Source organism: Chanodichthys erythropterus, chromosome 6 (assembly GCF_024489055.1).
Source record: "Chanodichthys erythropterus isolate Z2021 chromosome 6, ASM2448905v1, whole genome shotgun sequence".
NCBI classification, from domain to species: domain Eukaryota; kingdom Metazoa; phylum Chordata; class Actinopteri; order Cypriniformes; family Xenocyprididae; genus Chanodichthys; species Chanodichthys erythropterus.
Genome location: NC_090226.1, coordinates 33403519 through 33415193, shown reverse-complemented (window position 1 = coordinate 33415193; position 11675 = coordinate 33403519). Strand labels below are relative to the sequence as shown.

The window sequence follows — 11675 nt, the reverse complement described above, 5'->3', positions numbered from 1 at the left end:
GCCGTAAATCCATTACATTTAATCAAATTACCTCATGTTTTGCAGTCTAAAATGACTGTATCCACACAAGCAGCATGCATATGATAGATTGCGTGCAGTCTGCTGCTGCCTTAAATCGCGCTATATTACTGCCGTTTTCGACAGTGCACCTTTGTAAAAGTGGGGATTTAGCACTTGCATGAAGAACAAATATACACACAGGTAGTGGATTTATATCAATTTAAGACTCAAACTTTCTTCGATACAGAAACATACCTTGTTTGAGTTCTTGTATTTAATGTTGATAACAAGGAAGAATGCAATTGTTCCCAAATATCCACATGACTGGTGAGTCATGGTAAAAAAACAAAACGTACATTTTAAACACAGTACTGTCAGTATTTTTGCAACGAAAAAACATTTCTAAGGAAAACCAGAGCAGAACTACAACACACGAATGCGGCTTTGAACGAATCGTGAGAGTCAATGATTCAATGATTCATTCACAGCCACTTGCTCCGTTACTGAATGAATGACTCGATGACTCATAAAAACAGTGACTTGCTGCCACCTACTGGCAGTTTTAGTTTAATATTTAAAAGTATCACTTCGTTTTACCATCATTGCCTATTTCTCTATTAAACATTTTTTTATTTAAAACATTATTTATTTTATAAAGTTATTCATTAACGTAAAAATATGCACTGGAAAATTAATTTAGGGGGCAAATATTGTCCCTTAATGGAAAAGGTGTGACTGCAGTCGAAGTGGAAGAGAGGGGGTACGCAGAGGGATGGGAATCCCTTCAGGGGGTACTCCACGCTAAAAAGTTTGAGAACCACTGTATTAGTGGATCTAATGTGAGTGACAGGTTGCCCCGCCCTCATCATCAGAGAAGAGATGCTGCAAGAGGGAGAGGAAGATATTCTGATTCAAGATTACGAGGAACATGAATTTAACACAATAATGATGTGAACGGATAAATCATTTATAATAAACACTGCAATATTCCATTAAAAAAAAGAACAAGAATTGTCCATTTTGATTTTAAGAACATACAAACGCGCTTTCAGATCTGCACAGTTCATTTGAGTTTTCCCAGAATCTTTTAAATATGTTCTGTCTCTGAAGAATCTTTTGAATAATTCACTAATGGATTGTTTAATGATTCTGCTCAGATAAGTTCTGCTCAGCGACGCAGTTTGAGTGCGGGAATCATCGCTGTATTTCCAGCAGCTGGGTGTGTGACGGAGCGGACGACTGTGGAGATGGAACAGATGAGGACAGCAGATGCAGTGAGTGCTGATCCTGAAAAACAGAATGAAATGGAACATTTTAAAGTAACAAATAGCGTGACTGATGAATCACAGAGATTACAATTTTCATCCAAGGTCAAAAATCACTTTAATTTTCTCTTAATATCCATTTCAGCATCAGTTCTTTTCTCAGTGTCTGAAACAGTTCAATCAAAGATTCTGTCTCTCTAAACCCCGCCTTTTTGATAGATGCTCTGCTCTGATTGGTCAGATGGCCCAGTCTGTTGTGATTGGTTGACCACTCAGCTACAACTACAGTGTGTATTTTGAGACACAAAGTAGATGTTGTTCACAGGCAGCCATTTAAGACCATAGACTGGCATTATGCAAATTAGTTACAAACCTACGCAGTAGAAGTGAGACTGGAATTACTGACGACTCGTTTCAGCAGTTCAGAATCGAGACAAAAACTCCATTTATCTGCACTTCGATCTTTGAAACCTTGCAGACCTTTTACATTCACAAACATAAAAGATATGTCAAAAGCATAATAGGGGTGCTTTAACATAATAATTTACATTAAATTATTCTAGAAATTGTTTTATGTGTTGGTGAATCATGTGTGTTTTTGACTCAGAGAATAAAACGTGCAGTGCAGACGCGTTCCAGTGTCCCGACTCACACAAGTGTGTCCCGCAGCGCTGGGTGTGTGACGGCGACAGAGACTGTCCGGACGGAGCCGACGAGAGTGTGAAGGCCGGCTGTGGTGAGTGGTCAAATACATCACTTGCTTTTGTGCAAATACTCTGAAAATCTCTCCTGCTAAACATGTTTGTGTGTATCATTGTTTCTTGTTTTTGCTCAGTGTTCAATAACACGTGTAAAGCAGGAGAGTTCATGTGCCAGAACAGACAGTGTATCCCAAAACACTTTGTGTGTGACCATGACAACGACTGCGGTGACGGATCCGATGAATCTCAGGAGTGCGGTGCGTTCATGATTCTTTCAAACAAGATAATTATGAGATGATTAGCTTATAATTAGCAAACAATGAGATAATAATGGCGAATGATTTGTAAGATGTCACGATACTTGACTCTCACTTGAATTAAATCAACTCTTTAGTCAATACGAAATGAAATAAGTACAGAAGAGGCATCTGTTTACATTTGTTCAGAGTGTGTGTATACATAAACTGTCTCTCTAATAGCACCATTAAATGACTTGCATTTTTAAAACATTGCAACATTACAATACAGTGTATATGGCCTAAAGGTGTGCTCACACGAGACATTCATATGGAAATGAATGCAGGAGAGGGGAAGTACAAGGACATGTAAAGAAATTTCATTCAAGCCCGGCCTAGACCATGACTTCACAATATCTATGGAAGCTTGTTTTCTGCCACTAAATAAAAAGTAAAAAAGGTAATTGCGAATTTTATCTCATAATTCAGACTTTTTTTCCTCACAGTTGTGACATATAAGCTCACAATTACGAGAAATAAAGTCACAATTGCGATTTATAATGTCAGAATTGCGGGATATTGACTCACAATTATGAGAAATAAAGTCTGAATTGCGAGATATAAACTCAAAATTGCAAGAAATAAAGTCAGAATCGTGAGAAATAATGTCAGAATTGTGAGAAATAAAGTCAGAATTGTGTTATAGAGTCACAATTGCAAGAAATGAAGTCAGAATTGCGAGTTAAAGTCAGAATTGCGAGTTATAAAGTCAGAATTGAGTTATAAAGTCAGAATTGCGAGTTAAAGTCAGTATTGCGAGATATAAAGTCAGAATTGCGAGTTAAAGTCAGAGTTGTGAGTTATAAAGTCAGAATTGCGAGATATAAAGTCAGAGTTGTGAGTTATAAAGTCAGAATTGCGAGATATAAAGTCAGAATTGCGAGATATAAAGTCAGAGTTGCGAGTTAAAGTCAGAATTGTGAGTTATAAAGTCAGAGTTGTGAGTTATAAAGTCAGAATTGTGAGTTATAAAGTCAGAGTTGTGAGTTATAAAGTCAGAGTTGTGAGTTATAAAGTCAGAATTGCGAGTTAAAGTCAGTATTGCGAGTTAAAGTCAGAATTGTGAGTTATAAAGTCAGAATTGCGAGTTATAAAGTCAGAATTGCGAGTTAAAGTCAGTATTGCGAGTTAAAGTCAGAATTGTGAGTTATAAAGTCAGAATTGTAAGTTATAAAGTCAGAATTGCGAGTTATAAAGTCAGTATTGCGAGTTAAAGTCAGTATTGCGAGTTAAAGTCAGAATTGTGAGTTATAAAGTCAGAATTGCGAGTTAAAGTCAGTATTGCGAGTTAAAGTCAGTATTGCGAGTTAAAGTCAGAATTGTGAGTTATAAAGTCAGAATTGCGAGTTAAAGTCAGAATTGTGAGTTATAAAGTCAGAATTGCGAGTTATAAAGTCAGTATTGCGAGTTAAAGTCAGTATTGCGAGTTAAAGTCAGTATTGCGAGTTAAAGTCAGAATTGCGAGTTATAAAGTCAGTATTGCGAGTTAAAGTCAGTATTGCGAGTTAAAGTCAGAATTGCGAGTTATAAAGTCAGAATTGCGAGATAAAGTCAGTATTGCGAGATAAAAGTCAGAATTGCGAGAAATAAAGTCAGAGTTGCAAGAAATGAAGTCAGAATTGCGAGTTAAAGTCAGAATTGCGAGTTATAAAGTCAGAATTGAGTTATAAAGTCAGAATTGCGAGATATAAAGTCAGAGTTGTGAGTTATAAAGTCAGAATTGCGAGTTATAAAGTCAGAGTTGTGAGTTATAAAGTCAGAATTGCGAGTTATAAAGTCAGAGTTGTGAGTTATAAAGTCAGAATTGTGAGTTATAAAGTCAGAATTGCGAGTTAAAGTCAGTATTGCGAGTTAAAGTCAGAATTGTGAGTTATAAAGTCAGAATTGCGAGTTAAAGTCAGAATTGTGAGTTATAAAGTCAGAATTGCGAGTTATAAAGTCAGTATTGCGAGTTAAAGTCAGTATTGCGAGTTAAAGTCAGTATTGCGAGTTAAAGTCAGAATTGCGAGTTATAAAGTCAGTATTGCGAGTTAAAGTCAGTATTGCGAGTTAAAGTCAGTATTGCGAGTTAAAGTCAGAATTGCGAGTTATAAAGTCAGAATTGCGAGATAAAGTCAGTATTGCGAGATAAAAGTCAGAATTGCGAGAAATAAAGTCAGAGTTGCAAGAAATGAAGTCAGAATTGCGAGTTAAAGTCAGAATTGCGAGTTATAAAGTCAGAATTGAGTTATAAAGTCAGAATTGCGAGATATAAAGTCAGAGTTGTGAGTTATAAAGTCAGAATTGCGAGTTATAAAGTCAGAGTTGTGAGTTATAAAGTCAGAATTGCGAGTTATAAAGTCAGAGTTGTGAGTTATAAAGTCAGAATTGTGAGTTATAAAGTCAGAATATAAAGTCAGAGTTATAAAGTCAGTATTGCGAGTTAAAGTCAGAATTGCGAGTTATAAAGTCAGTATTGCGAGTTAAAGTCAGTATTGCGAGTTAAAGTCAGTATTGCGAGTTAAAGTCAGAATTGTGAGTTATAAAGTCAGAATTGCGAGATAAAGTCAGTATTGCGAGATGAAAGTCAGAATTGCGAGATATAAAGTCAGAGTTGCAAGAAATTAAGTCAGAATTGCGAGTTAAAGTCAGAATTGCGAGTTATAAAGTCAGAATTGAGTTATAAAGTCAGAATTGCGAGATATAAAGTCAGAGTTGCGAGATATAAAGTCAGAATTGCGAGTTATAAAGTCAGAGTTGTGAGTTATAAAGTCAGAATTGCGAGTTAAAGTCAGAATTGTGAGTTATAAAGTCAGAGTTGTGAGTTATAAAGTCAGAATTGTGAGTTATAAAGTCAGAATTGTGAGTTATAAAGTCAGTATTGCGAGATAAAAGTCAGAATTGCGAGATATAAAGTCAGAATTGCGAGTTAAAGTCAGTATTGCGAGTTAAAGTCAGTATTGCGAGTTAAAGTCAGTATTGCGAGTTAAAGTCAGAATTGCGAGTTAAAGTCAGTATTGCGAGTTAAAGTCAGAATTGTGAGTTATAAAGTCAGAATTGCGAGTTAAAGTCAGAATTGCGAGTTAAAGTCAGTATTGCGAGTTAAAGTCAGAATTGTGAGTTATAAAGTCAGAATTGCGAGTTAAAGTCAGAATTGCGAGTTATAAAGTCAGAATTACGAGTTATAAAGTCAGAATTGCGAGTTATAAAGTCAGAATTGCGAGTTATAAAGTCAGAACTGCGAGTCATAAAGTCCAATACTGAGGGAAAAAAGACTTGCGAAAAAATTGCGAGTTTATATCACACAATTCTGTGAAAAAAGTCAGTATTGCTAGATAAAATGTCGCAATTATTTTTTACATTTTTTATTCAGTGGCAAAAACAAGATTCCATATTTGTCAATAACTACTGTAAAACTAAGACCATACAAAAAATTGTTTTACTTGCAATGAAATAAACATTAACTGTATTAGAATAAGTTGACATGTATCAAAGTTACTTATAGTCAGTAGAATGTCGTTGAAGAGCATCAAAATAAACTGTTAGCAGATATTAATCAGACAGTCTACTAATACTCTAATGACTGCTAGTTGACATGGAGTTGCAAAGTAACTTAAAGTGTTACCCAAAATATTACCAAAAACTATAATAGAATATCAATGACAGTAAAATAACACTGCATCTTGGCAATATCCGTTGTGGGGTCTGAAGTTATTCCTCATTGTGAACACACCTTATGAACGATATTGTTAAAACTTAAATAAAAAGAAGAGAGAATAAAACATCAGCGAAACTATTTGGAAGCCATTACTACAGAAGCCACGTTTTAATAGGTTTGACTTCACTGTATTATGTGCGATCTCATCTGTATGTATTCATCTCTGCAGAGTATCCTGCATGTAAGGCCAATGAGTTCCGCTGTGACAACGGCCGCTGCCTGATCCAGAAGTCATGGGAGTGTGACGGAGAGTTTGACTGCCACGATCACTCAGACGAAGCTCCCAAAAACCCCCACTGTGACGGCTCTGGTATGAATTAAATGCTAATCCAGCTGGATATCTGTGGCTTTGTTTTAAATGACAAATCCCACAAACTACCCAACAGTCTATGTGAGGGCATGCCACCAAAGTGTGAAGGAGGACCGACAGAACTGAGAACATTTGGGATCGGGTCAAACTGGTCCTGAGTCACAGAACAATGCAGGCACACTAACAAAATATCAAAATGCCAAATTAAATTGAGCATTTTTGGAAAGGCTTTGGAAAACATGTCCTCATGAGCTGGAACAGTCCAGTCTGCACATGCATTTAATGATTCTTTCTTTTTTTCCTTCAAGCAGAGAAGAAGTGTAATGACACAGCGTACGCATGTGGGAACGGTAAATGCATCAGTGAGACGTTACTGTGCAATCGCAACGATGACTGCGGCGATGGAACGGATGAGCTGAACTGCTTCATTAATGAATGTCTGAACAGTAAACTGAGCGGCTGCTCTCAGCTGTGTGAGGACCTGAAGATCGGATTCAAGGTAAAGATCATGCTTGTGGCAGTTTCCGATTTTTAGAAAATAAACTTGATTAAGGCAAGACACCAATAGGGTAATAAAATTAAAGGTAGGGAAGACAATTTCAGAGAGGCTAGAAATAAGCTAGCTTTGAAAGCATTTCCCACCCTCCCTTCAGAGCGTCTCTAAAGCCACGCCTCCTCCAAAACACATGAACATGCACAGCCAGAGTAGAGTCGTGAGAGATGGCGTTAAATGACCTCAAAGTACATGACATTACAATAATGAACGTGAACAACCTTACTTGTAGCACCTGACTGCTGCAGATTCATTTCGCCATTGATAGTTGAAACGCATAAAACCGAGTCTGAGGACATGAAGCGCTCAAGGTAGAACATCACAGGTTGCCATCTCGTAATTACGGTTATGACATGGTGTAAACACAGCATAAGCTGGTTGTTTTGGTTCAGGAGGAACTGTAAAAGGTGCTGCTGTTTGTTTGTGGCTCTCGGTGACTGATGTCTGTCTACAACTCTGCATAGCCTTAATGAATGCGCTGATGACGCGTGTTGTCTGCGCGAAGTTATGTTGGTATGTTTTTGGGTCCTGAGACTTCTACAGAACATATATGTATATTTTTTAAAAATATTTATACCACTTCTATTATTGCTATTAGGATGAGAAGATAGATTCAACCAATATATCAAAAAGTGTTTATAAAAAAACCTTTACCAAACAGATATCACCATATTTCCCCAGTTTACTTTATTGCATTAAGAACAATACATTAAGTTTTATGAAATATTATGTTTAAATATGCAAATAAAGAATTATCTAATTAAATATGCATTCATTTGCTAGGTTTGTTTCATTTTGATGAGTTTTTTTTTCAAGGGGAAAATGTATGCCTCTTTTTATCACAGCGTAATTCAGAAAATACTGTCAAAAAAAAACTTCTTATAAATCAGGCGAATGATATATGGACAAACCCCTCCATGAAAAAACCTTCAGAATATAGATTTATTTATAGATTTGTCTGTAGTGTCTTGCTTTTAAAAATATTTACTTTACACTGGCACAGTCCGATACTTACATTTCTTATGTGTTTGTCCCTCCAGTGCAGATGCCGCCCTGGCTTTAGACTGAAGGATGATGGGAAGACCTGTGTGGATGTGGACGAGTGCTCCACCACGTATCCCTGCACACAGCACTGCATCAACACTCACGGCAGCTTCCGCTGTCTGTGTGTGGACGGCTTCCAGCTCAGCCCCTCCGACCCCACGGTCTGCAAGTCCACCTCTGGTATGAGTCACTGTCACATAAAGATGGGATGAGAAGGATCTAATCACAGCCAGTAACAGTTTATTAAACTTTAAATAAAACACTCAAGGCAAATCGGGAACAGAACAACCGGTAACGTCATGTGAACGGACAAACACAGGGGTTAGATATCATGGCAAACTAATCAACGGAAATGAATGACAGGTGCAAATCATGATCAGATGGGAACAAATACAAAAACAGGAAACAGAACTAAAACACCTGCAAAATCCACGTGACACAGTCACATAGCCAATCTGTCCATTGGCGTTACCGACAGTAAAGGCCATATTACACTGTTAAACTAGACCAGCGATACTCATATACTTCTCTCGAGGGCCGCTTGTGAAAATACAAAAAGACAGTGTGCACTATATTCTATATATAAATGTAATTGTAAATGATTGCATTCCTTTCTTATTCACAATTTGTACATTGTCCCAACTTTTTTGGAATCGGGTTTGTAAGTGATAGTTTACTTTCCACAAGTCTGAAAGAATGGAAGCAAAAAATCTCAAAATATGCAAGTACATGACATGTTTATTCATACCTGCATTCATGGGAATTTCTTTTTTTACTTTAATATGTTTTCATTTTCACTTCGCTGTATAGACGAGGAGCCGTTCCTCATCTTTGCCAACCGTTATTACCTGAGAAAGCTCAACCTGGATGGCTCAAACTACACACTATTAAAGCAGGTATGATTTGACACTAACACTAGTTTTCCAAACTCTGTACTGTAACATTTAATTCCAGTTGTTCCTCATGAATGCTCTTCATTACCAGGGTCTGAACAATGCTGTTGCGTTAGACTTCGACTACAGGCAGCAGATGATCTATTGGACAGACGTCACGACTCAGGGTAGCATGATACGGCGCATGCACATCAACGGCAGCAACGTTCAGGTGATTTGCTTCTTAATTCAACCTCACTGGGATGTCAGCCAAACATTGGTTGAAACTTTGGATGCTTTGGCAGGTTCTCCATCGCACGTCTCTCAGCAACCCTGATGGTCTGGCTGTTGATTGGGTCGGTGGTAACCTGTACTGGTGTGATAAGGGACGGGACACTATTGAGGTGTCGAAGCTGGACGGAGCATACAGGACTGTTCTGGTCAACACGGGACTGAAGGAGCCCAGAGCTGTAGCTGTGGATGTCCGCAATGGGTAAGCAATGAAAATACCTGAAAGTGTCCCTGTTGTGATTTTTGAGATATTATCTTTCATGTAGTGTGTAATAGAGCTGTTTATGAATGTAAAAGATCTGAAAAGTTTCAAAGATCAAAGTGCAGATAAATGGAGTTTTTAGTCTCCATAAAGAAAGAAGCGATTCTGAACTGCCTAGGTTTGTAACTAAGTGTCTGAACAATGATGTTTGTCTTTGTCAGGTACCTGTACTGGTCTGACTGGGGTGATAATCCTCATATCGGCCGCATTGGGATGGACGGCGCCAACAGGAGTGTGATCATACAGGACAAGATAACCTGGCCCAACGGTCTCACTCTGGACTTCATCAATGATCGCATCTACTGGGCAGACGCCAGAGAGGACTACATCGAGTTTGCCAGCTTAGATGGATCCAGTAGGCACACTGGTGAGGAAAAAAAACACAAGCCATTCGGTAAAGAATCTGCAGGTTATCACAACCCTGTATTCAGTACAGCAGCAGGATTGTGACCATAAACTGTAGTTAAAAAGATAGTATAAGTAACATACAAGTATATATTTTTGCAAGTGTATATATAAATAACTTAACTACCAATCAAAGGTAAGAGGAGTTGTTTTTTTTGTTTGTTTTTTTTTTTAAATAAGGTTTTTATGCTCACTAAGGCTGTATTTATTTGGTCAAAATACAGTTACATTATTATAATTTACTATTAACAGTGTACTATTTACACTGTTTTCTATGTGAATATATAGTAAAATGTAATTTATTCCTGTGATCAAAGCTGAATTTTCAGCATCATTACTCCAGTCTTCAGTGTCACATGATCCTTCAAAAATCATTCAAATATGCTGATTTGATGCACAAGTGTTGAAAACACTTTTCATATTTTGGTGGAAACTCTGATATATTTTTATTAGGATTCTTTGATGAACAGAAAGTTCAAAAGAACAGCATTTATTTGAAATAAAAACATTATAAATGTGTTTATTGTCACATTTGATCAATTTAATGCATCCTTGCTGAATAAAAATATTCATTTAAAAAAAATAATAATAAATGTATTATATTATATTATATTATATTATATTATATTATATTATATTATATTATATTATATTATATTATATTATATTATATTATATTATATTATATTATATTATATTATATTTATTATCCCTCTACAGCACAGCGTTGCCCTTAGGCAACGGAAATTTTTCTTAAGCCCTTTTTGAAGTTTCGTATGGAGTGAAATCTTATTACATGAAGTACATTATATTGCATAGCGCACTACATGATACAGACCTATGCATGTATCAAATTCAATATATCAATGTCTTTCAAGTGTTTTTCCCTTTTTACTTAATGATTTCTTGATTTAAAAAAAAAAAAAAATTGATTTTGATGATAATTTTCTCTTTGAGTCTGTACCATTGTCGCACAACATTGCCCTGAGGCAATGAAAAAATATTTTGGGATTGGGGGAATTTTTTTTTTTTAATCAATAAAATGTTGCCAAATGAACCAAAAAATTATGTAGAATTTTTTTTTTTTTTATGTGCCATCAACATGTGTGCAGTAGAGGGTTAAATTATATTATATTATATTATATTATATTATATTATATTATATTATATTATATTATATTATATTATATTATATTATATTATATTATATTATATTATATTATATTATATTGCTTCAGTGAATTCTAGATTTGTGTCTGAATAAAAATACTTTATTTTTGTGCTGCAGTTTTGAGTCAGGACATCCCGCACATATTCGCCATGACTCTTTTTGAGGAGTACATCTACTGGACAGACTGGGAGACCAAGTCTATCAACAGAGCTCACAAAACACAGGGAACCAACAAGACCATGCTGATCAGCACCCTACACAGACCCATGGACATCCACATCTACCACCCCTACAGACAACCAGAGGGTCAGGACACTCATATACACACTCAATTTCCTGATAATTTACTAACCCCCATGTCATTCAAGATGTTGATGTCTTCCTTTCTTCAGTCGAAAAGAAATTTTTGGTTTTTGATGAAAACATTCCAGGATTTTTCTCCATATAGTGGACTTCAGTAGAGCCCAAACAGTTGAAGGTCAAAATTACAGTTTACAGCGATCCCAGATGAGAAATAAGAGTCTAATCTAGAGAAACCATCACTCATTTTCTAAAAAGAAAAATTAAAAATTGTATACGTTTTAACCATAAATGCTCATCTTGAACTAGCTCTCTTCTTCTTCTCTATTAGAATTCTGGCAGTGTAGACACTGCTAAGTGTATTACTGCCCTCCACAGGTCAAAGTTTGAACTAAATTGTCATATACAATATGCAAGTGCAAGTATATAACAATTAGTTCAAACTTTGACCTGTGATGGTTTCTCTAGATAAGACTCTTATTCCTCGTCTGGTATCATTTAAAGCCCT

General features: G+C 36.3%; 1 protein-coding gene across 6 annotated transcripts in view; it reads left to right on the top strand.

Annotated features, from left to right (window-relative positions):
* Positions 1-11675, top strand: part of lrp1aa (low density lipoprotein receptor-related protein 1Aa) — a 223629-nt gene that overhangs the window by 166832 nt on the left and 45122 nt on the right. For 4 of the 6 annotated variants that reach the window (XM_067388717.1, XM_067388714.1, XM_067388713.1 and 1 more), the window contains 11 exons: positions 1158-1274; positions 1873-2001; positions 2101-2223; positions 6129-6269; positions 6578-6768; positions 7863-8046; positions 8677-8762; positions 8851-8970; positions 9044-9231; positions 9453-9658; positions 10985-11173. In XM_067388717.1, the coding sequence (XP_067244818.1) occupies positions 1158-1274; positions 1873-2001; positions 2101-2223; positions 6129-6269; positions 6578-6768; positions 7863-8046; positions 8677-8762; positions 8851-8970; positions 9044-9231; positions 9453-9658; positions 10985-11173 (1674 nt within the window). The remainder of the gene's footprint in view (positions 1-1157; positions 1275-1872; positions 2002-2100; positions 2224-6128; positions 6270-6577; positions 6769-7862; positions 8047-8676; positions 8763-8850; positions 8971-9043; positions 9232-9452; positions 9659-10984; positions 11174-11675) is intronic. The other 2 variants (XM_067388716.1, XM_067388715.1) reach the window with 1 other exon arrangement.